At 40.9% G+C, this 22,641-nt stretch overlaps 1 protein-coding gene across 13 annotated transcripts in view; it reads left to right on the top strand.

Annotated features, from left to right (window-relative positions):
• The first annotated feature begins 1,743 nt into the window (after positions 1–1,743).
• Positions 1,744–22,641, top strand: part of EMSY (EMSY, BRCA2 interacting transcriptional repressor) — a 39,533-nt gene continuing 18,635 nt past the window's right edge. For 9 of the 13 annotated variants that reach the window (XM_040647534.2, XM_040647527.2, XM_040647526.2 and 6 more), the window contains exons 1-8: positions 1,744–1,853; positions 2,726–2,828; positions 6,294–6,393; positions 6,997–7,071; positions 9,390–9,565; positions 14,344–14,603; positions 18,971–19,247; positions 21,520–21,849. In XM_040647534.2, the coding sequence (XP_040503468.1) occupies positions 2,759–2,828; positions 6,294–6,393; positions 6,997–7,071; positions 9,390–9,565; positions 14,344–14,603; positions 18,971–19,247; positions 21,520–21,849 (1,288 nt within the window). In that variant the 5' untranslated portion in view covers positions 1,744–1,853; positions 2,726–2,758. Of the gene's footprint in view, positions 1,854–2,725; positions 2,834–6,293; positions 6,394–6,996; positions 7,072–8,143; positions 8,271–9,389; positions 9,566–14,343; positions 14,604–18,970; positions 19,248–21,519; positions 21,850–22,641 lie in introns of all 13 variants that reach the window. The other 4 variants (XM_040647557.2, XM_046901809.1, XM_040647546.2 and 1 more) reach the window with 4 other exon arrangements.

Raw genomic sequence — 22,641 nt, 5'->3', positions numbered from 1 at the left:
AAGAAGTCTCAATTCCTTTTATTTTATATGATTTCCTGCTAAAAGACCCTCTGTGGGTTACAGATGGTAAGAAATTTCTGCAAAAAAAAAAAAAAAAAAAAAAGCTTTCTTTAGCACAGGTGTGGGCCCAAAACAACCAGCTCCTCACAACCAGAAACACCCATTTCAGGATGAGAGGGAATCACCTTCAGTTGCATCAGGGGAGGTTCAGGTTGGGGAATGGTTTTAAATGAGACAGGGGAGGTTTATGTTGGATATTAGGAGGAAGTTTTTCACCCAGAGGGTGGTGACGCACTGAACAGGTTGCCCAAGGAGGTTGTGGATGCCCCATCACTGGAGGCATTCAAGGCCAAGCTGGATGTGGCTCTGGGCAGCCTGGTCTGGTGGTTGGTGACCCTGCACATAGCAGGGGGTTGGAAGTACATTATCATTGTGGTCCTTTTCAACCCAGGCCATTCTATGATTCTGTGGTTCTATGATTAGGAGACATTTCTTCTCAGGAAGAGTGGTGATGCATCGGCACAGGCTGCCCATGGAGGTGGTGGGGTCACCATCCATGGAGGTGTTCCGGAACCGTGGAGATGTGGCACTGAAGGACATGGTCAGTGGGCACGTTGGGATGGGTTGGGGTTGCACTTGGGGACCTTAGTGGGCTTTTCCAACCTTAATGATTCTATGATCTGCAGGATGAAGGGGGACAACTGTGAGGGAGGGGGACACCTCCCATCCTTCCTCCTCAGCTCTCAGGCACTAAAATATATGTGCAAAATGGGGAAACACACACAATGAAGCGTGGAAAAACAAAATCATGAAGAAAAACTAAAGCCCCACGAGGTGAAGGCCTGCTGCCTAGAGCACATCCTGCATCTATGGTTTTCGGGCTTTTGTTGTTGTTGTTGCTTGTTTTGGTTTTGATTTTTTTTTCTTTTTGGTCGCCTTTCTCTCTGTCACACCACAGCCACAAACCGCCGTGTCTCCTTCAGGCTTCAGCTGCACGCCGGAGATGGTTTTTCACTTCTAATCCGATCCGAGGACTTTCTAGAGGCTACGATCGACTGCACTGCTACGAAAACCACAAAATACACACACGTTTAAAAAAAAAAAACCCACAAAGGCTGTTAGATCTGAAGCGGCCGCCGGGCCCAGCCCCGGAGGCCGCCGGGAGCGCGGGACGGAGCCGTCCCTGTGCGGTTCCCGGCTGCGGGTTGTTCCACCGCATTGTTTGCACTTGAGGAAGGCTGGCTGCCGTCACCGCGCGCGATTTTGAGTCAGAAAGCTGGAAACGGGCAAATAACACCCGGATTTCCTTTCAGGAACTGCGCCCGACGGTTAACGAGCAAACTTTGAGAAACGTGACGGGCGTAAAAACCGCGTCGTTACGCCCATGGCTGTTTCACGGTGTAGCTGTGGGGTGCTACGCGCCCTGCCACTACTCGAGCCCTAGAGAGCAACGCGCGCGGCTTTTTGTCCCTTCTCGCTTGCCGTATCCGCCCGCAGGGCTATGGCGGGACGGCCGGCGCCACTTCCCACCGCGTAGACAAACGCACAGCGGACTACATCTCCTAGGAGTGCCCCGCGGCGCTGCGCATGCGCGGCGCACTTTCCCCGCGCCATCTTGGCGCCCGCTCCTTCCATCTCATTCACCGAGTGGCTGAATGAAGGGATGAAAGCGCGCGGACTACAACTCCCGTCGTGCCTTGCGGAGCCCGCGCATGGGCAGTGCGCTCCGCCGCCATCTTGGCCGGGGAAGCGCTGCCGCCACCGCCGCCAAACAAACCCGAAAGCGGCACCGCGGGGGGAGGAGGGGTCGTGTTGCTGAGGAGTCTTTCGATGTGCCGGGCACGGCCGGGCAGGTGAGTCTCGCTCCCCCGCGGCACCTGCCTGCCTTCCCCGGGGCTCTCCCCTGTGAGGAACGGGGTTGCTCTCCTTCCCCGGGGCGCCGGGGACCCGCCGCCCCCTCACGGGCCCGGCTCCCGCTCCCTGTCTGCGCGGCCTTCTCCTCCCTTCTGCCTTCAGGGCCCTTCTCCCCCGCTCTGAGGTACCGGAGGAGCCCCGCGAAGGGCGGGCGGGAGCCCCGGGTGGCTGCAGCCTGTGGGCTCCCTCCTGGGGAGCTCCGAGCCCGGGGATGGGGCCGGGGCTTTTGTTCACTGTGCTCCCCTCAGGCCCTTCTTCCTCATCCTCCTCGGGGGAGATGCTCTCCCCCTCCCCCCCATCCCCCAGATCTTCGCCTCGTAGGGCTTTTCCCCGTATTTGAATGCTTTTTTATTTTTAATTTTTATTTTATTATTTTATTGTAGGGGACGCGGAAAGCAGATTTCCACATTATTTTTATTTTTCTGCCGTTCTGTCATAGATCGCTGCTAAATGCGTTGTGCGAAGGGGGGGCGGGGGGGGGACCGTGTGGATCGCTGGAAGAGTTCTTATAATAGGTGCTCTGTGCATAAAGAGAGGGAGGAGACTCGAGCATCAATTCAGAGAGTGTTTCAGCATGAAAAAAAGGCTGGGGCAGGAGGTAGGAAAGTCAGGAGAAAGGCTTTGGCTGGTGGGAGAGAGCATAGGAAGCCCAACGCCTTTGTGAAACTGCTGAATTCCTGCATGGTAACGCGTGCCATTAGGTTGGGGCAGGGATGGGAGGGAATGTGGTGTTGTGAGCAGTCAGGAGACTTTGTATTGGGAAATGGATGGACGGTGGGCTCATGCTTATTGCGTTTATGTTCCTTTTCAGGGAGGCTGAGCTCTGCAGGAGCACAGAGACAAGATGCCTGTGGTGTGGCCAACGCTTCTGGATCTCAGCAGAGATGAGTGCAAGAGGATCCTTCGCAAACTGGGTACAGTAAGATGCAATTTGTGGGTCTGTATGTTTGCCCTTTTAAGACGTGCCTGCCTGCTGCTTCCGTGTAATACTTTATTACGTCTACAGGCAACTTACAAGTGATTTCCTGCTTTTTCCATGTGTCATTAGTCTGACAGCCATGGCTTAAAATGATGTTGGGCAGATGCTCTGCCTGAGCAAAAGAGATAGAACTCAAAAGAGATAAAATTGTTTTCATTTGATTGAATCTCTCGTAGATATCCTTTTCCGTTTCTGCTTTGATGTTGCAGTGTTTATGGCTATGAACGTGCAACATCATGTCTGGACAAGTGGAGGGTCTTCATTTGTTCTTCAGTTCTGTGTTAAGACACCTATTTATACCAAAAAGGCATAGAATTCTGATTTGATTGATACCGTGGTGTTTCTGTAGTAACTTAGATATTCATAGAATATACCAAGTTGGAAGGGACCTGTGAGAATCATGGAGTTCTACTCCTGGCCCTGCACAAACGTGAAATGTAATTTAAAAAAATAATCTGTATGGTATTTTGTGACTTTCAGCCTTCACTTACATGAGTCGACAGAGAATTGTGGAAAGTGTTCTAAGTTTACAGCAGGAGCTTTTTGCGTTGTTTCAGTTCTAGCTTAATACCTGTGTACCTTGCCCAACAAATGTGTGTGTATAAATTGAGATTTTTCGTGCTCTCTAATTGCAAATGTGTGAAGAGACATCCTTTTATGTTTTGGAAGCTAATAAAAATATTTACTCTTTCCTCGCATGCAAGTTTTTGGCTACCATAGGAGAGGGGATCCTTTCGTCTGATCCTACACTGTGGTTTTTGCATTCTTAAGAAACTGTTGTTATTTTTTTTTTAAGTTAAGGACCTTTTCTGAGTTTAATGATGCATAGCATTAGAAGAAAAGAAACGTAGATTTCTTTTCAGGCTGTCCTCAGAGGAGCTTATTCTAGGAGGTGATGTCAGGAAGAAAGCGTAGCCTACCACAGACTTCCTGTGGCAGTCAAGTTAGTCACTCAGCTTTTCTTGTTCACATTTTGAAAGTTAAAAGATTGTGTGTTGTATTCCTTAGCCGTGTGGAGGTTCTCATACGTTGTGAAGCCATTGCCATTGTTTTCCGAGAGATGTGAATTTTTTTAACTTGCTCTATTTTCACTTCGCTTCTTGAGAATCTGGGATTTGCATTCTGTTGGAGCAGTGACGCAGTTGTTGCACGCAGCATCAAAACGAAGCTGTGCATTCATTAAGGTGATAGCTCTAGGTCTGAAGAGAGCCTCAAGGGGCACAAAACTGGGAGAAAGTGCAGGATGCCAAAAAATGTGGACCGGATCCGTGCTACTAAATTATGCTAACGTAGCTCTTGCTGGCTGGAAGGGTGGAAAAAAAAAACTTCCAGCCCAGCTGACGGCGGTGTGCTGGCAGAACCCTGCTGGTGCAGCTGAGCCAAACAGAACTGCAGCTACACCTCCTCCAGTGACATAACCTAGGCTGACAGGAAAAAAATAAAAGAAATAAAAATCTTTTTTTTTTTTTTTTCTTCTGGCATGAGCTGTGTCCCCACCAGAGGGCCCTGCCAGCATAACAGAGATAAGAGCTTGTAGCAGCCGTGTCTCTTCTGGACTAGAGGAGCTCTCCGTTTATACAGACACACCAGAAGGCTGGAGGGAGAAGGAGTGCAGCTAGTCTGCCAGCCATGAAGCAGATCAGTTGAGCTCTCAGCCCAACATCTCATTTGATTGCTCATTCGAGGCAAAATACAGTGCTGCAGGGAAAGCTGAAATGTATCCTGAGGTATGCAGTGCCTTGTGTTGCCCTGCAGCCTTCGTGACTTATAACTGAATCACCCTGCACTTGAAATAATGATATTTATTTGTTAAACTCGATTTTTAAAGCATTTATTGGCTTGTTTGATGGTTTCATCTTGAAAAGAGAGCACGTCAGTTAGTAATGCTCTGTAGACAGAAGGGTGAGGAAGTTAGTTACAGCTTCTGTGTAACCTTTTCTAACTTCCAAAAAGCCAGAATGTGCATTTTTTACAGCCTTAGTCTTAGTATAGAGCATCTGTATTGAAAATGAAAAAAAGAATCTCTTTGCTAAGTAATTATACAGTTGCATCTGAGGATTATTTTATGTTGTTAACAGAGGAAAATAATTAGTATCTTAAATATTGTAACATGGTTGTCTAAATAAATGTTGATATTAGTAATAACCATTGCATTAATTAGCAAATGTTTTATAAGCGAAGCTGCAAATGCTTCTGTAGGTCTCTCAGCATCCCTGTGCAGGCTGTGGAGTTAACCAAGGCGACTCTGCTTTGTGTCTTGCCTACTTAATCAGGGCAGCAGAGCAGGGCTTCTTTTCAGCACAACTCCTTGATTTGATTTGTTAATTGGCTTTTTGGAATCCCAGTCTGAGCAGCATTGGTCTTCTTTAATTGCAGGAAAAGTCAGATGTGTTTTGAGGCTCTTGTTAGGTTTTGGCCTGCCCCTTTTATTTATGCTTTGGGCTAACTGAGATCTGTTGTGGGGGTGGGTTAGCTGGTTGTTGAAACGGAGCTCTGAATGAAAGTCATCTGCAGAAATAGCAAAAGAATTTGTATTGTTGGTTCAAAGCACAGCCCTTAGTAATGTTGTCTTTAACAGTTAGTGCTAAGCTTAGAATTAGCAAGCTAGCAGACTCCAACTATATGTGCAGTAGGTGTTTTTCACCCTGCTTATTAGGACAACATCCAATATTTCAGTAGCCTTTAGCTATAACATTATTTTGAAAGCACTGATGGAATGGTGTTCTCATGAGTCACTTGGTATTACACGTTTATGTTACATCAGAGTTACATTTTTGCATGCTAATCTTCATGATGACCCTACATTTAAGACTGGCTGGATTGTTTGGTGTACTGTATGGCTTTAATTCACAGCAGCGCATTGTTTTCGGATTTGAGCAGTTGTATGTATCAGGTGAATGGGCACGAAAGATAACAATGATCGTGTTCAACAAAATGGAGCTTATGCTCTCCATGCTAATTAAGGAGCAGTGCTAGGAAAACAAGTCCATTACTCTTTTGATAGTGTATTTCTTCTCCAAGCCTTGGAACTTTTAATAGTGATATGTATCAAATATTTTCTTCTGCTTCTAGAGAGTTCTAAGCTACTACTCAAAATTCTGGACTGTTTTTTCAAGGTTCCTATGTTGAACTGTCAGCTCGGAGAGTGCTTGGGTTTATAAAACTAGATAATCCTGTGTGATGATACAGTTGTTTCACAGAAAAGCTGTAGGCTGCAGAATAATTGACTGAGAGAGTTCTAAACCATCAATCTCTTCTGAAAAGCACTAAATAATTGAAAGACGTGTTCATTGTAATGATTTTGGAAATTAATAGAGTACTGTCAGTAATACTGAAAATAACATTTTTTTTCCTTTGCTGTGAGCATTAAATAGAACTACTGTTTGCTCTAATTCCTCAGAACTGGAGGCATATGCAGGTGTCATCAGTGCCTTACGTGCACAGGGAGATCTTACAAAAGAGAAGAAGGATCTTCTTGGAGAACTCTCTAAAGTGCTTAGGTAACCCTGACCTTTTTAAAGTAAGAACTGGTGGCTTCTTTTCTTTTAAGAGCTTAACATGCTTTTCTATCACTAACATTGTAAAGCAAATCTTAATTCTCCGCCTCACGGATGTTTGATTTTGATTTGGCTTTGAGTTTTGACTTTCTGTGGTTGAAGATTTACTGTTTTGCTAGTGGCTTTTGAGATATCTCATGATGGCAGCTATCTCATGAATGCTTGCTAGCTCCAAGTTCCATCAAGGTAGGATTTTGAGGTCTTTGGGGCCGTGTTGCAGCGAGGAAGAACACTGTACGTTCTGAATACATTTTTCTACCTTATTTTCCATCTTTCATTAGGAAATTGGAAATCAGCTGTTTTGCAGTGGTACCCAGCAATCAGTAATGTTCTCTTTATTCTTCAGTAGCACTTGTTATACAATGATACATTTGTTCTTTCTCACTGTGATAGCAAAAAATTAAGTGACAATCTCTTAAACGTAAATGCCTGTCCCCCTTTGTCTCCTGAGTGGATTATTCATAAGTTTCATTTTAGCTGAAAATTCTAGATAAATGTTCATGTCTCCCTCTGACTAAAATATATTGGTATTTTTTTTTTTAATAGTATTTCAACAGAGAGACATCGTGCTGAAGTTCGGAGAGCAGTAAATGATGAACGGCTAACGACTATTGCACACAAGTAAGTTATAGGTCATTTCCTACATGATTTCCAAAGGTACCCTTTGGAAAATCCATTATGCCTTAACTGAAAAACAGAACTTTCAAGATTGATGGTGGTTTAAAGAGCAGTGTATGACTGAAAGAATTACTGTATCAGATTTAGGTCAGGGTGCAAGAACGGATTTAACCTTTTGGATCTCAGGGCATCCCGTTCACTATGTGGCACAACATAGGAAAGAGTCTTTTTGTCAAGAGGAGCTTTCTGTAAAATAGACCATAAGAAGCAGAATAAAGAGATAAAATGTAAACTTGATGAGCAGCTTGTACGGTTTTTTTTCATCTTTGTTTTGTAATTGTTTTTTAAATTTAATTGTGTTTAAATCCATTTGTAAAGGTCATATTAAGAGATACTTGTCTATGTAGAAAGACAAAAGGAAGGAAAGAGATGAGAGAGACTAGTGGAAAACAATGCATCAGCAGCGAGGTGGAAAAAAAAGAACTGCAGCAAGCTGTCTGATGACATCAGTGTCCACTGTTCCCTGTTTGATGCAGCTGCTGTGCTGGCATCGCTTGGGCTGGTTTCTCCTTGCATTTGCTTTCCCAGGCTCCACATGACTTTGAGAGGTGCAGAGGAGCAAGAGGATAAGCGCTTATGTATCTCTGACAGTTAATAGTCTTAAGAAGAGTGCTTAAAAAGAGATGGATTGTGAGAGCGTTTCTTTTTCCCTATTTCCTTCTGTGTTATAACATAGATTTTCGGTTTGCCTCCTGTGGCCTAGGTGTTACAGTGAGGAAAAACAAATGGAAACCGTGCAAGTAGCAAGCTGCTTGGAGTTAGCAACTGTTTGATCATAGACTTGCCAAGATCACCATACTGTTTTAGTGCTGCAGGATATTTAACATTTTAGTGGTTTAATGCTCATGTTTAAAGAATTAGAAATGTGCTGCTTACCAAACAAAAACCCACCAACTTCTTCACACTTCTTTAGAGAAAGAAAACAAATAGTAAAATTAAAATAAGCATTATATTGTCAAGTCTGGCTTATTTCCTTGAATTAAGTATCCTTTTTAAGTAGCAGTTCTGTTTTTAGCATTTTCCAGAACAAGCGTACAGTTTGTCCCGAAGTATCGAACTTCAAACGGACGAGATATTATAATCCAGGCAAGGTGCAACTGTAAAGTGCTGCATCTCTTTATTTTTCCTCTGGTAAATTCTTTGTAAGTGATGGTTGGTAATGTAGTATTTGACTTAAATAATCTAACTCATTAGGAAAGCAGACTTTGCTAGCTTTGCTTTGTGCAACATTTGTAGTCTTATTTTTTGACTTAAAAATGTATTTTTACCTCAGCTGGTGCAGCTCTGCTTGTACTATGTGAATATGTATGAAGAATGCTGAAGCATATCAAGATTTAACAGCAGAGCAGATCCTCTGCATTTTATGAACTAATTTGTTGTAGTTTTTGCTGCAACTTGCTTGCAGTAGTTCATGTGGGAAGTTGTTTTTTGGAATATATTAATACATTAAATGGGTTGGTTTGTTTAAGAACAACATAACAGCATTGAAAAATAATCTGTTATTCTGATTTTACTGATTTCTCAAATGAGTGCTGTGAAACAGTCATAAACAGGAACAGCTCTCTATCTAGACAAGCACTTTTTGAAGCATTCTTGTTTGTGTATAAGTACTAAGGTTGAGAGAAAATGAGAGGAATCACAGAATTGAGGGGTTGAAAGGGACCTCTAGAGATCCTGGAGTCCACTCCCCTGCAAAGCAGGCTCCCTACAGCAGGCCAAGGAGGAGCAGACTGGATTCTGTAGAGAAAGATGCACAGGGTGTACCTAAATCATATAATGTCCTGTTACTTTGTTCAGGGCTACTTCAATCAGTCCAGGAAATTTCTGTTGAGGTAAAACAAGAGTTGCATTAAAAGCTGAGGTTTTCTCTTGCAACATAATCAGTTTTGGTAATCTTTCATTAAATCTATGGGATCTCTATGTATTTTTGTCATCCAGAAGTGGAGGGTAAACTAACTCTACCTGAGTAGCAGGTGATCTAATATGGGGGAGTTGAACATGACATCCACAGCCCTTTAAGGGCTTTATAAAGCATAATGTTAAAAGAAGCACCAACTCTTAGATGTGCTATGGGAGGATTTCTGTATCAGTTGGGAAAAATGTAAGGGCTGTCATGAAAGGAAGAAGACTGGAGATATTTCTCTAGTGTGTCTTTAGAAGCAGTCTTTTAAATTTTCACTGTTGAAAAGAGGAACTTAAGTAAGATTACGGAGTGCTTGGGAAAGTCAGCAGAAAAGTTAAAGATTTTCCTTTCTGTTTAGTATGTCTGGGCCAAACAGCTCTTCGGAGTGGTCTATAGAAGGTCGTCGACTGGTGCCGCTGATGCCACGGCTTGTTCCGCAAACAGCTTTCACTGTTACAGCTAATGCTGTTGCCAATGCAGCTGTTCAGCACAACGCTTCTCTTCCAGTCCCTGCAGAAACTGGAAACAAGGAAGGTGAGAGAATGCTGAGGTTCTACGCAAACTATTCATGGTTTAAATTGTTTTCTTAGTGCTAGATGCCTTAAAAATCTGAATTTTTCTTAGTGCACCATGTTTATAGAAATAAGAGGGGTTTTCTTAGTATACCTTGGTAGCATCTGCAGCATAAATCACTATAGCTTTATGTAGTGAGCACACAAGGAACTGTAATAAAAAAAAAATAAATGCCACAAAGCAAGAGAAATGCACTGGTTAATTTATCAAGCTCTGTAAAGTATAAAAAGTTAGATCAATGGATTTAGATCTTGTGAAATTCTGGAAGTGGTGGAAAATATTTCAGAATGATTTGTTTTAGGAATATTAAGTGTAAGCCCCTGTAAGTTTTGGTGAAAGTCAAGAAAACTGTTGATTTTCTGGATTTTTTTCTTTTTCTTTTTTGAAAACTTACCAAGTTATAAGATTGATTTCTACTTTTCTTTTGCCTTTTAAATAATGCTATCACATATTCTGTGTAACTTGGCTGGATGGCCTTCAATTGTGCCCCATGCTACTACGAGATGTGTAGCACTTCTTCAAAGAGGCTTTTTTTTCTGGTTTTCTAAGAACTGTTGGACCATTATACTGTGACTTGTAAGTAAAGTTGAAAATAGCCATTACCAAAAATATTTGCTCATTACTCAAGGAATGTTTTAGTTTCTTCAAGTGATGTGCAGTTGAGGAGAGGTACAAACTGCCTTCTGTCAGTTACCAATCTAGATAAACATTTACAGAAATGAAAGAGATCACTGTACTGAATGAATACTAAAATTAAAGATAAATGAACTAACTGTAATGTAAAACATCTGATTATTGTAAAGGAGGATGAAAAGACAAACCCTGGAGTTGGCAGCATGAATTTCTGAGTATGGGAGGAGGGGAGGTTAGGTTTCTTCTTTGAAGACAGTTAATTCCATGGCCATGCTGAAATCAAACTTGGGAGTATTCAACAGTAACAGGATTGCAGAGGCAAGTATGTGGATATCTTCCCCAGTAAGTCTTTGGCTTCCATTCTAATTGCTGAGAGTGTAATAGAGTAATAGATTTCTGCGCTTCAGTTATATGGAAGGTGTCTTCAGTTGTGGTTGGCTATTCCTACACAAGTACCACTTCAACCCCGACATCTGCCCTTGTTCCAAGGAGCAGTGTAGCAACAGTGAAGTCCCCTAGACCCACCAGTTCTTACCTAGTGGAAGTACTGGTTGCATCAAAAGTAAGTGGTAATAGTAACTGATTAACAAAAGGCAAAGAAAAGGCCTATCTTGTGGCTGAAGCATGGACTGAAATAGATGCTCTAGCCTTGGGCAAGTCATTTAATGCCTTTATGCCTTAGTTCATTCTAAAGAATGAGTATATTGCTTCCTTTTTTCCAGGGAAATTGCTGCAGGGTGCAGTAATGGGCAAAGACGACAAGACTGTAAAGTATTTTGAAGGTGAAATACAGGCATTGATTTATTTCACTGGATTTCTAATCCAACTCGTTCAGAAGTTATCTTTAAGGTGGCCCTGCAGGTTGCTTCTGCAGAGGACTTCCCTCTTCCTTGTCCTGCTTAAGTATTTCATATAGTCGCTTATTTGAGTTAGAAAGATCTCTCAATCAAAGATCAAGGCCAGGGTGGACAGGGCTTTGAGTAACCTCATCTAGTGAGAGGTGTCCCTGCTGCATGGTTGGAACTAGATGATTATAAAGGTCCCTTCCAACCCAAACCATTCTGTGATTCTATGATTTCAGTTAGAGAGTTGTTGTGCTCGTCCCCACTTGATCTAAACTAGCCTTGCATTGGTTAAGAATTTGGCTTTTGGCATACTGTGTTCAAATAATAGTAGCCTGAGAGAATGCGGAGATTTCTGTACTGTCTTCTAAGGTGTAACTCAGAGTTTGAACAAATTACAACATTTACTACATCTAGTAATTTTGTGATTCATTTGGTAGCAAATATTTTGTGAAGCATGCATACCTTAGCAACTTGAAAAATCCCACTGGGTATGAGATCAACAGATATCCATCTTCATGTAATTAAATTGGAAATGCAGCATGTGATGTCTAGAAGCAGTCATTCTTCATGTTGTTTTGGTGGGTTTTTTTGTTCTTTCTTGGTTGATAAGTGAGCTAGTTCCAAAAGCAGAGTATATCCTCATAAATATGTCCAAATCATCCAAGCTTGTTTTTATGTGAAATTAAAAATGCTTTATTCTGATCTTATTTGAATTTTGATGCCTATCAAAAGGCAGTTGACAAATAAAGACTAATAAAGAAGTAGTTCAGAAGTGCTGTTTGCTATTTGTATTGTTGTTATGGATAACTAACATTTTGAAAATGGATCTTAATGCAGTATGTACACGTTTGTGTAACATCTGCTAGCTAGAAGCAACAAATTGTACATAAATGCAATGTTACCTGCAAACAATCATCTGTATTGATTGTATCAACCTACAAAACCCATTAGGTTAAGTTCTTTTTTCAATTTTTCTGATTTATTGTGCTGTTCACTGAGTTTTAATTAAAAGTTTGAGTGGGAAAATGTTCTAACCTCTTAAAAAATTTAGTTTAGGCTTACTGAATTATTACATGGTAATGAATATAATACCAGTCTAGACACACAATAGTGAGATGATAGGTTCTCATTTTTATTCTAACCATTCTTAGATTTTTTTTTCTCCCATGTCCCTTGCTTTATTTTGTTCTGTCTTTTAAAAGAGTTGTCCATCTTTCAGAATGTGTTGGATCAGTCACAGCAGTTTTAACGAACTTCAATAAGAGTAAACTTGGCCGGGCTGAGTTATAGTCCTGCCTTTGCCACTGATCTGTTGTGACCTCACCCAAGTCACAGCCTGATTGAGCCATTAACCCCTCCGTCCTCTGCTGACTTGCTTGTCATGTGTGAATTACAGTCGAGCTGCATTACTTCTGAGCTAAGTGCTTGGGAACAGTTGGCACAAGTACAGCTTCTAGCATGAAATTACAGGAATAACATTCTTACAAAGCCCCAGCAGTGAAAACAAGGAATGAAATGAGTTGTACATAAGGAAGAGGAGATAATATTCAGTTAGCTTAATCTGTTCGGTCTTTTGTTGTTTTGTGGAAGAGGATGGATAAAAATACGTTTTTATCTTCAGTATTTCTTTGTAAGGCGCCAAGGTAACAATTGTGTCCTAACATGCAGGCTGTATGGTTGTTGGTTTGTTTGTTTTTTTTTAATTGAGATGAGTACTTTTCTCATCTCCTTCTGAAACTCCTGCCCACTTTCAATGTGATCAGTGACTTTGTATTACAAGTTTACGAGGTGTGCTTCATATAGTACTTAGAGCCTATTGCTAGAAGATATTCATGGTATCCTAGGGATGGGGTTCACCTCTAGGCTTCTTCGGGACCATAAAGGAAGTTGTTTAGAGCCTTGACTTGTAGATCCATGCTTAATCATGGCGTTTCAATGTGCTAAGACTAACTTTTGAAGCTGCAAGCTCTTCTCTAGGTCAGTTTCCCATCTGTGTGTGGGGAAAACCATCAGCCTTCTGTGTGCCTCTGATGTGTACCTGCCAGTGAGTTGGTTATGGGCTAATACAAGATGGCATCTTTCAGAAACCATATGCTGTGCCACTTAGGCACTTTCTTATCCATGTTAGTTCCTGCATCTTTACTTTTTGAATGCCTGAGTGTTTAGTTGTTTAGAGATGGAGTGTAGTTAGATCGTGACCCTAATTAGAGATTGTCTGTCAACCATGTTTCCTTGGGTTACCAGCAAGACTGCTTTTAACCATGGCAGTGTTTGCTGTCTATAAGCGACATGCATACAAAACAAGATCTTCAATCTTGTTCTGTAGAGGAGCATTGAGTCCTCTCTGTGTATCTTTTTATTTAATTTGTTTATCCCTGGCTGTTTTGGTAAATATGCATGTTACCTACTAACTAAGAATTTACAAGGTAGTTAAACTGTGTCATTCTACAGTGTATACCAGTTTATGAACCTCTTACCTACGTAGGAAAGTTTCATACATATTGAAGATCCCTTGATCATGCTGTAGAATGAAATATCTGTTGCTCAGTTGAATATTGCAGTAATTTGTTTCTACTCATGCAGTAGGCAGCTGTGGGGATGAATGAAATTCTTTGAGGCTAGACTTGTTTTCTGTAATTGCATGCTAGGTGATGCCTTACTGTTGCACGGAATGCACCAGACATTAAACTTGCAAAGTGAGGATTAAGTATGTTATGAGTAGAAGTGGAACATGAGATGCTATGTTGACATGAAAAGGAGAAAGGTAATATAACAAAAAGCATATCGTAACAAAAAGAATGTGCGGAGGTTGAAATCAGGAAAGACTACAGGAGGATAAACTTCACTTTCCAGTGAACAGCCAGCAACAGCAGTGTAATATGAAGTTTTAAACTGATGCTATCCGAACTCCCATGTATGTCCAGTCACATTGGATAAACTTCTAGAGATAGAATGAAACTCCAGCACTGGCTCTACATTCTTTCTGTCTCTTAAATAGAGTGAAGCAGCCCAGAGGCCAAGCAGGTTTTGGGGGTTTTGTTTCTTTGCTATCTGGCACTGTAAGTTTAGCCTTCATTAAGGACAAAACCCATCTATGATGTGTTATGGGTTAGTTGTGACCATAAGATATAATTTATTCTGTTTTTTTTTTCTTTTATTTGAAAAATGTGTGCAAGACTCAGGACGTTTGAAGTGTTCTAGAAAGCACTGAATGCCACAAGTGGGGGAAAATACTAATTTAGAAAAGCACTTCTCTTCCAGGTGTCGGCTGCTCAGATGATGATGAAAAGCCCCGCAAAAGACGGCGAACTAATTCTTCTAGTTCTTCCCCTGTTCTCCTGAAAGAAGTCCCGAAGGCAGTGACTCCTGTCACTAAAACTATCACAGTGCCTGTAAGTGGCAGCCCCAAGATGAGTAATATAATGCAGAGCATTGCCAACTCCTTACCGCCACACATGTCGCCAGTGAAAATAACCTTCACTAAGCCCTCAACACAGACAACAAACACAACAACACAGAAGGTATGTGGGAGAAGCTGCCAAATGTTACTTTATTTTGGTTTTATCGGTGAATAAGATGTGATGTTTGACTCTTCTTTCTGTGAACTGTCTAGCTGTTTGTTTTCTTTTAAGGATTATGCTTGGGATAAGGTAATCCCTCTTTAAAACAAAGAGAAAACCAAACTCGTGTATGAATTTAGTTCACCTGTGTGTGAAAGGACCTGGATTGACGGCTGTGGAGACTGAAGCCCTCTTTTTATCCACAGAACAGGTACAGCACAGGCAGCGGGAGTGCAAGCTTCCCCCAGACTGCCCCACCAATGTGCCTCAACCCTGACCTGAAGGGACCACTTCTAGGGATGAGAGGGGATTCAGTCTCCATGCTCATTCAATTCTTGGCCTCTCTGGTGAGACTGCCAACAAGGTTGCCAGTTAGTACCATTTGTGGTGTTGGGTTTTGTGATATGGACACTGATCCACTGAGAACTGGATCACATAGGCCACTGAACAGCCTTCAGATGGTAACAACTATTGGTCAAAGGTAAACTTTCTTATTTCTATTTTCCTTACTTATAATTATTCTTTGCAGTAGTAGATTTCCAGGAGAGGTGGCATGGGCTTTCCCTTGCCATGCCTTCTGTCTAGGAACTACGTTCTGGGGGTCTATAAGGCTTGCCATTGGAGCTGATGGAAGACTGGGGAGGGCTTTATTTTCCTTTTAGTTCTAGTGTGCAGTTTCTCATTCTGCATAAACAGTATTGTGATGATCGGATCAGTTTCATTATCTCAGCTGAGTATGCCCAGGTTTCATGAGAATGCAGCATGTGGAGGTTTACCCATTTTGAGATTTTATTGGACTCAGATTTTATGTGGCTGATCTATTGCATGACTACTTTCCCATGCTTAGCAGTGCATTTCAGATCTGTCTGCTTTTTTTGTCCTGAAGGTTTAAAAAAGATTAATGCGTCAGACCAAGTTAACTCTTGGTGCAGTTATTAATTAAGATAGACTTGTGAAAGAGAGGAAAAAAAAATGGATTTTGCCTTGATGCTGACAGGTTGGTTGTAGGCTGGCTACTAATGAGCATTTATTTTTTTCCAACTGTGAGAATTCAACACTTGAACTCAAACCTTCACATAGTATTTGTTCTTTAGTCTTGTTAATTGTTTTATCACTCTGGGTTAGCAGAGTTCCCATGTCCTGGTTTTGGAAACTTTAAAAACAAGGACGATTTAACTGAAGTAATGTGCGATAAAGAACTTGCTTTCTGGCCTTTTTCCATTTCCAAGTTCTTTGTTTTCATTTGATTTACTGTTATTTGACAGCGTCCTTAATCAGTCTTCACCTCAGAAGACATGCATAGAAATCTGTGAGTGAGCATACATCATTAAACAGAACATCCTGCATTCACTGCAGCAAACACACAGCTAGCTTAGAGCCTGACTAACCTACCTAACCTGCTGCTCATGTTAGGCTCACCTTTTGTGCAGGAAGATTTTTCTTTGCCCTAAGTACCTATAGTGTTATATTAAATATGCATGGTAGTTAAAGCTGGAGTGTACTAAACCTGCAAAAGGAAGAGAAAGGACTGTCGGTAGGATCTTTTCTGTAGTTGTGCTTTTGCTTCATTCAGACCTAGAAATTTTAGGTCTTTAGTTTGCATATTGTGACTCTTGCAGCAATTGGAAAATCATTTGTTTGATCAGAGAGCTGTAGTAGTGTTTGTGTCTCAACTTGTCACACTGCCCTCTTTTGTTGGATTTAGGAATACTAAGATACGACACCGGATAAATTTGGTGGGAGTAATCCCTCTGAGGAGTTTTAAATTAAATGACAGACTTGTTAGACTCAAATTGGAACTGCACCATTTTAAACAAGTGCAGCTGGGAATGAGTGAAGTTCTTGGATATGAATGAAATTTTTAGTTTCTACACGCCAGCTTTCGGAATTGTTTTGACATCTCAGTGGGTTGGAGAAAGACTTGCCGTAACAACTAATAATGTCACAGCTCCAATTTCTGGCTTCTCTTGCTATAATAGAATCCTCTGTCTAGGACGCAGAAGGAATCTAGCTTCAGAATCTAGCTTATAACTTTGTCAAAAGTTAACTTGTAATCACAGGATATTCTGACTTGGAAGAGACCCACAGGGATCGTTGAGTCCAGCTCCTGGCTCCACACGGGACCACCCAAAACCCAAACCCTGTGTCCCTGAGCTCTGGCAGCTCGAGGCCATGACCACTGTCCTGGGCAGCCTGTTCCATGCCCACCACTCTCTGGTGCAGAACCTTTTCCCCATACCCAGCCTGACCCTTCCCTTGCGCATCTCCATGCCATAGAATGATTGGATGTGTGAAAATATAGTACTTAATTTGTACTAAGTGATTTAAGTTTCAAAATTTGTAATTTTTTTTTTAATCAGGAACTTCTGCTTTCTTGTTGTGCTTCATGCAGGAAGATCACTAATCATCACTGCATTTCTTCTCCCAGAATTAACACAGCAAAACATACAGATACAAACCTGCTTAGTCACAGGACAGTGGTTGATTTTGAACTGTGATACTTGACAAGACTTTTTCCCCTGCATGATTAAACAAAGTCTTATTAAGTAATAACCTCGAAGTGATGGTTTTATCTCTTGCTTTGACTGAAGAACAGGACTATTCAGGAGTTGTGATTATATTCAGATGCATCCTGCATGTTTGTACTTAGCTGAGATGCTTAAGTTGCCCTATTGCACTAGGAATTACGTAGGAAGTTTAACATGAATTATCTTACTTTATAACCTGTAACTTGTCGTGTGTGCTCCTAAATTAGTTATCCCTTATGGAATGGAGCTGGCCCTAATATTCAAAAACTATTATTTCTAGTGGCATCTGACTACTGAAGAAACAAAATTGAACTCCAGTATCACACCTTAGGGTCTTTTCACATGCAAGATTAGTACCAAAATTGGGCTTACGTAGTGTTCAGCATGTGTATTTGGCCACAGCCCAGGAGCAGTTTCAGAAGAGTGTTTTGATTAAATGGGGGTTAGGCAGAAGGCAAAAATAAGTGTGGCACAGCAAAAACGTTCTTCTTGGAGTAAGAAATAAGGAGGCAAAGCAGTGGGTATGGAAAACTTACCCTTTGAGTGGTGATGAGGTGTGGTTTACGTGCTGTCATTGGTGGAGGTAGTGAAGTTTTGGTTTTCCTCATGTCAGAATGTTTAAAAACTCAGTTAAGTAGCAGGAATCATAAAAGTAAGCATTGTGGGGAGGAAGGAGAGGCAGAGGCAACCACAGTGGTGAAATTTGCTGTCTTGATTCCATCCATTCCATCAATTCTGAGCAAGATTTCAGTAGCGTTGGGAAGTAGTATAAGACTTTCAATTTCTTCTGGCCAAGATTTTATTTCTTCCTTATGTACCTTTGTTCTATTTGATTTTGTTCTATGAAGTCGTGCCTAAGTTTTAAACTTCTAGATTTGTTATGAATGATGTTGGGATAATTGGATTGTTGAAACAATTTCTTGAAGTTCTTGCATGGCAAACTGAATGTGTTGTATTTCTGTCCTGTTTCTATTTCAACTGTGTGTTTGTAAATACAAGGAAGTAGGAGTAAACAGAATAACACAAACCTCCTTACATAAGTAGTTCCTGTGCTGAAAACATAAGAGATGGGCAGTTTTCTAGGTCAGTTGCATAAGGACAGACCTCTTTCTGTGTATATCAATGTCAAATCAGAGCATGAGCTTGTAAGTGAAGATCATACTGGTGTTAATGCTTATTGACTTCAGACAAGTGGTTTTCAGGCAGATATGGGAGAATTTATTGTTACTGAGGACTCTAATTAAAACAAATTGTTTCTGAACCTAGAACAGGTTTTTCACTGGTGAAATATTGATTGCTTACATCCTTGTGGATCAACAGTATTTCCCATTACTGACTCAGCAGCTGTTAGTTGTTGAAGAGAAAAAGACATTTCTTGATTCTCTTCATTGCCATTTCTTGATATTTGTGCTAGATTAGGGAGAATGGTGTTTGACACTTGCTTGAACTCCCTGCTGTTTTGTTCAAAATGGGCATCAGGCTTCCTGGCTTGGTTACCTGAACCCAAGCACTTAATTCCTGTCTGTTTGCCTTCAAACAAGCAATTGCTATCTAATTAAAGTAGAATTATCTTCTAAGGAGTTAATAACCTTCTAAGGAGATGTTTATAACTGTCTTCTCAAACTAAGAGAAATTTTTAATTGCCAGCAAACATGATTCATGCTCTTAAATGGTCTTGATAAACATGTATCTCAGAACTAAACGCTCATACACCAATATGTTACAGAAGTTTTATGCTCTATAAGTGCAAAGAACACATGAATTTCTTTCTTTCTTTCTTTCTTTTTTTTCTCCTTTCAGGTGATAATAGTAACCACATCTCCAAGCTCAACTTTTGTACCCAACATCCTTTCCAAGTCCCACAACTATGCAGCAGTTACAAAACTTGTTCCAACATCAGTCATCGCCTCAACTACTCAGAAACAACCGGTGGTTATCACTGCTTCTCAGTCCTCTTTGGTCAGCAGTAGCACCAGCAGCAGTAGCTGTTCCACTCCCTCCTGTACTGCAAGTACAATTGCTGTGACTGCTGTAGTATCATCAACGCCATCTGTGGTCATGTCAACGGTAGCACAAGGTATGGTGAAAACACTGTATGTGTAAGAGCTTTTTTGCTCATAAATTAGGCTTTGCTTTGAGAACAGCATAGAGATGAGGTTTATGTAAACATAAACTTCAGTTCAAAAGAGGAGTTGTTAAAAAACAAACACTCCACTGATGAAACTATAATCCAAGGTACTACAGAGGAATTCTTCACGAGCTCTTTTCCTTCTTCAACCACTGATGTGTAAATTCAGTTCTTAAAGAGAATTTGATGAGGTAGTGTGGCAAATCTATTAGTTTGGAGGAAAAAATTTCTTTTGGCATTAAAACATTGTCCCAGAATGAGTGTCTTCAGAGAGCTCTGTCTCATTCAGAAAGAATGGGTATTTTCAGTATCATTTGAATTTCATGTCTGTTGCTTCTCTTAATGCCTTCACAGAAACATGCAAAGCTCACACCAAGTAAATCAAGCTTACGGTTGACATGCTCAGTATTGTAATACTCCTGAAGTATTAAAAATATTCTAAAAAAAAGTCTCATACATTTTATCTTCATATTTTATTGACAGCTTAACTTTCAGGTCCTTAATCTTAAGATCTGAGTGGGCCTGAGTTTAAAACACCTGAGTTCCTGGTTTCTGGTTCCATCTATGCCTGCTGGCATGATTGATTCAACTGTGTGCCCATTGGCTGTCTCTTTGAGTGGGAAAGTGTGGGTGACTGAAAGGACCTCAGTTACCACCACTTACTGTGCCTGACAATGACAATTGTTGCATAGTGTTTTTCTTGGTCTGTATTTTCCATTCCTTTTTTCATTCCACATAAAGTTGCTCAGCCAAATCAAGGCTCGGTAGGTATTCTGCAGTCCATATTGCTTCTATTAATCAGGTCCTTAAGGTACATCAGTAATCTACAGCACACAGGAGCTTACAGCAGTGTTTCATATTGAACCCAGGATTTTTAATTGGATTTGATCTTGGAAGTGGCAGCTACAATTTGAAAGTAACTGATGCAGCTTAAAGATTCAGTGTAATTACGGAAGATACTGATGAAACACTGTGACAAACTGATAATGGCTCCCACCATGGAGAAATGAAATCAGTAAACAGGAATGGCTGGCCAAGACAAGGGAGAAGCTCATAGGTCATGCAGTAAGAAAAGGGGTTGCTTATTTAGATTGTCACAATTGTAGGTTGCTACGACTGTTAGTGTTATTACTATCTATATCTCTATCTATATCTCTACAAGAGGAAAAGTAAGAGAGGAGATTAAAGCCTTCCACTTTAGCATGGACTTGGTTGAAAAGTACCAGTATAATACATGGACTTCGTCTTTCTCAACTCTTTGAAAGGGTAGATAACAGCAGGACAAGGGGAAAAAGTTTGAAGTTGAAGGAGGTAAGATTTAGGTTAGATGTCTGGGGGAAGTTCTTTGCTATGAGAGCGGTGAGATGCTGGAACAGCTGCCTGGAGAGGCTGTGGATTCCCCGTCTATCCCTGGAGGTGTTCAAGGCCAGGTGGGATGGGGCCCTGGGCAGCCTGGGCTGGTTTTAAATGTGGAGGTTGGTGGCCCTGCCTGTAGTGGGGGGGTTGGAGCTTTGTGATCCTTGAGGTCCCTTCCAACCCACGCCATTCTGTGATTTTTGGTGCTTGTGGATGAACAGTGCAGAATTTGAGATAAAGCCCAAATTTGCTGGAAATGTTCAGACAGCTCTGCCAGCTGTGCAAGGAAATAACCTAAATGCTTATGTATTCAGAAGATATTTTTTTTATCTGACTGCACCACTTTATTACTTGTAAGATTGTTTAACCTTTCAGAAAAAGACATGTTCCATAGTTTTCTAAATCACATAAAAAAATAAATCAAGTAACGGTAAGATAACATTTTGTTCACTAATGGACACTGCCTTATAATGATGGATTTGTCATTTGTCATTCCTGTGTTCCTAGCTTGTTGCAGTCTTGATTTTTATTCACTATAAATATTTTGCTTTATTGGAGATTAAAGATATGGATTTGAAAAGATTCATTAAGTTATTTGCACCTTTTGTAGTACAGGAAATAGGCTAGGATTGTGGTCTTTGTGTTATCTGCCTGAAGATATACTACTGTCACATTGAAAGTCTGTATAAAGTTCCCTTGACACTGAACAGAGCATTTCTGGCACAAGTGCTATTTTTTTTAACAGTTCTGTATTATTTGCATCTTTCAGTAGTAAAGGCAGTTTAAATGAAATAATATATATAAAGAAATCATACTTTTCTTTCATACTGCACTGTTAAATCTCAAATTATTTACTCTTTTGCAGGTGTATCCACATCAGCGATTAAAGTAGCTTCTACCAGACTACCTTCCCCAAAAGGTTTGGTTGGCAATCCAACGCAGATCTTAGCACAGTTTCCCAAACAGCATCAGCAGTCCGCCAAGCAGCAACTGCACCAAATGCAGCAGGCCCAGCAGCAGCAGCCACAGCAGCAGGCCCAGCAGCAGCAACAGCAGCAGCAGCCACAGCAGCAGGCCCAGCAGCAGCAGCCGCAGCAGCAACAGCTGGCACAGTCTTCTGTAGCTCAACAGCAGCCTCAGCAATCTCAGTTTCCACCTGGCATCAAGCCCACCATTCAGATCAAACAGGAATCAGGTAGTTGGAGTTAATCTTGGGTCATATTGCCAGCAGGGATCTAACCCCAAATCTCAAGGAAGTAGGGGCCGGATTCTGTCCCAAATGTAGAGAGGGAGCTGTGAAGGCTTAACTGCTTAAGGACAGTATTTCAAAATTAAATAATAGAGAAGGATGATTTCATGTTGTCAGCTAACAGTAACTGAAGAATTTGGTTCTGTCATTCTTGTTTGGTTCAGGTATTGCAGACCATACTTTAGGAGTACGTGTTTTATCATTAGACATTGAAAGGTATGTAATTATCTTGAATAGTAGCTTAGTTGAAACATGAAGACACCGGATTTCTGAAGATCCAAGAGCTGTTCAGCTGTATCAACAGGAGAGAAAAAAGTTAATCCATGTTTCAATTCTTTTCTGTGGTCCAGAAAATGAAATCTATTTTTGAGGTACATGTCACAGCAAAAATACAATTAGATCTGAGTCTGGGAGTTGATCTTAATTCTTTTTGTAACGTTGATTCATTCATTTGACTTTGGGCAAGTTGCATAGTCTTTCTTCCTTGGCTTTACTCTACTGTAAGATACAGTTCTTAGTGAGAAGTGGTAAGGAGTAATGCTTGCAAAGTTACCAAATTCTAAAACAAGAAGTGCTATAAAAGTGCAAAGTATTTTTAAATCCATATTTTATATTGTGATTGGTAAAATTAGTATTTTGTCTGTACTACTTAGTTTAAAAAAAAAAAAAATTAAAATAGACTATGGAGTGAAGAAACAAACCTACCCCTGTCCTTTAATAAACTTCTTGGATTACAAC

Source organism: Gallus gallus, chromosome 1 (genome assembly GCF_016699485.2).
Source record: "Gallus gallus isolate bGalGal1 chromosome 1, bGalGal1.mat.broiler.GRCg7b, whole genome shotgun sequence".
In the NCBI taxonomy this organism is placed as follows: domain Eukaryota; kingdom Metazoa; phylum Chordata; class Aves; order Galliformes; family Phasianidae; genus Gallus; species Gallus gallus.
This window is presented reverse-complemented; position numbering and strand designations above follow the sequence as displayed.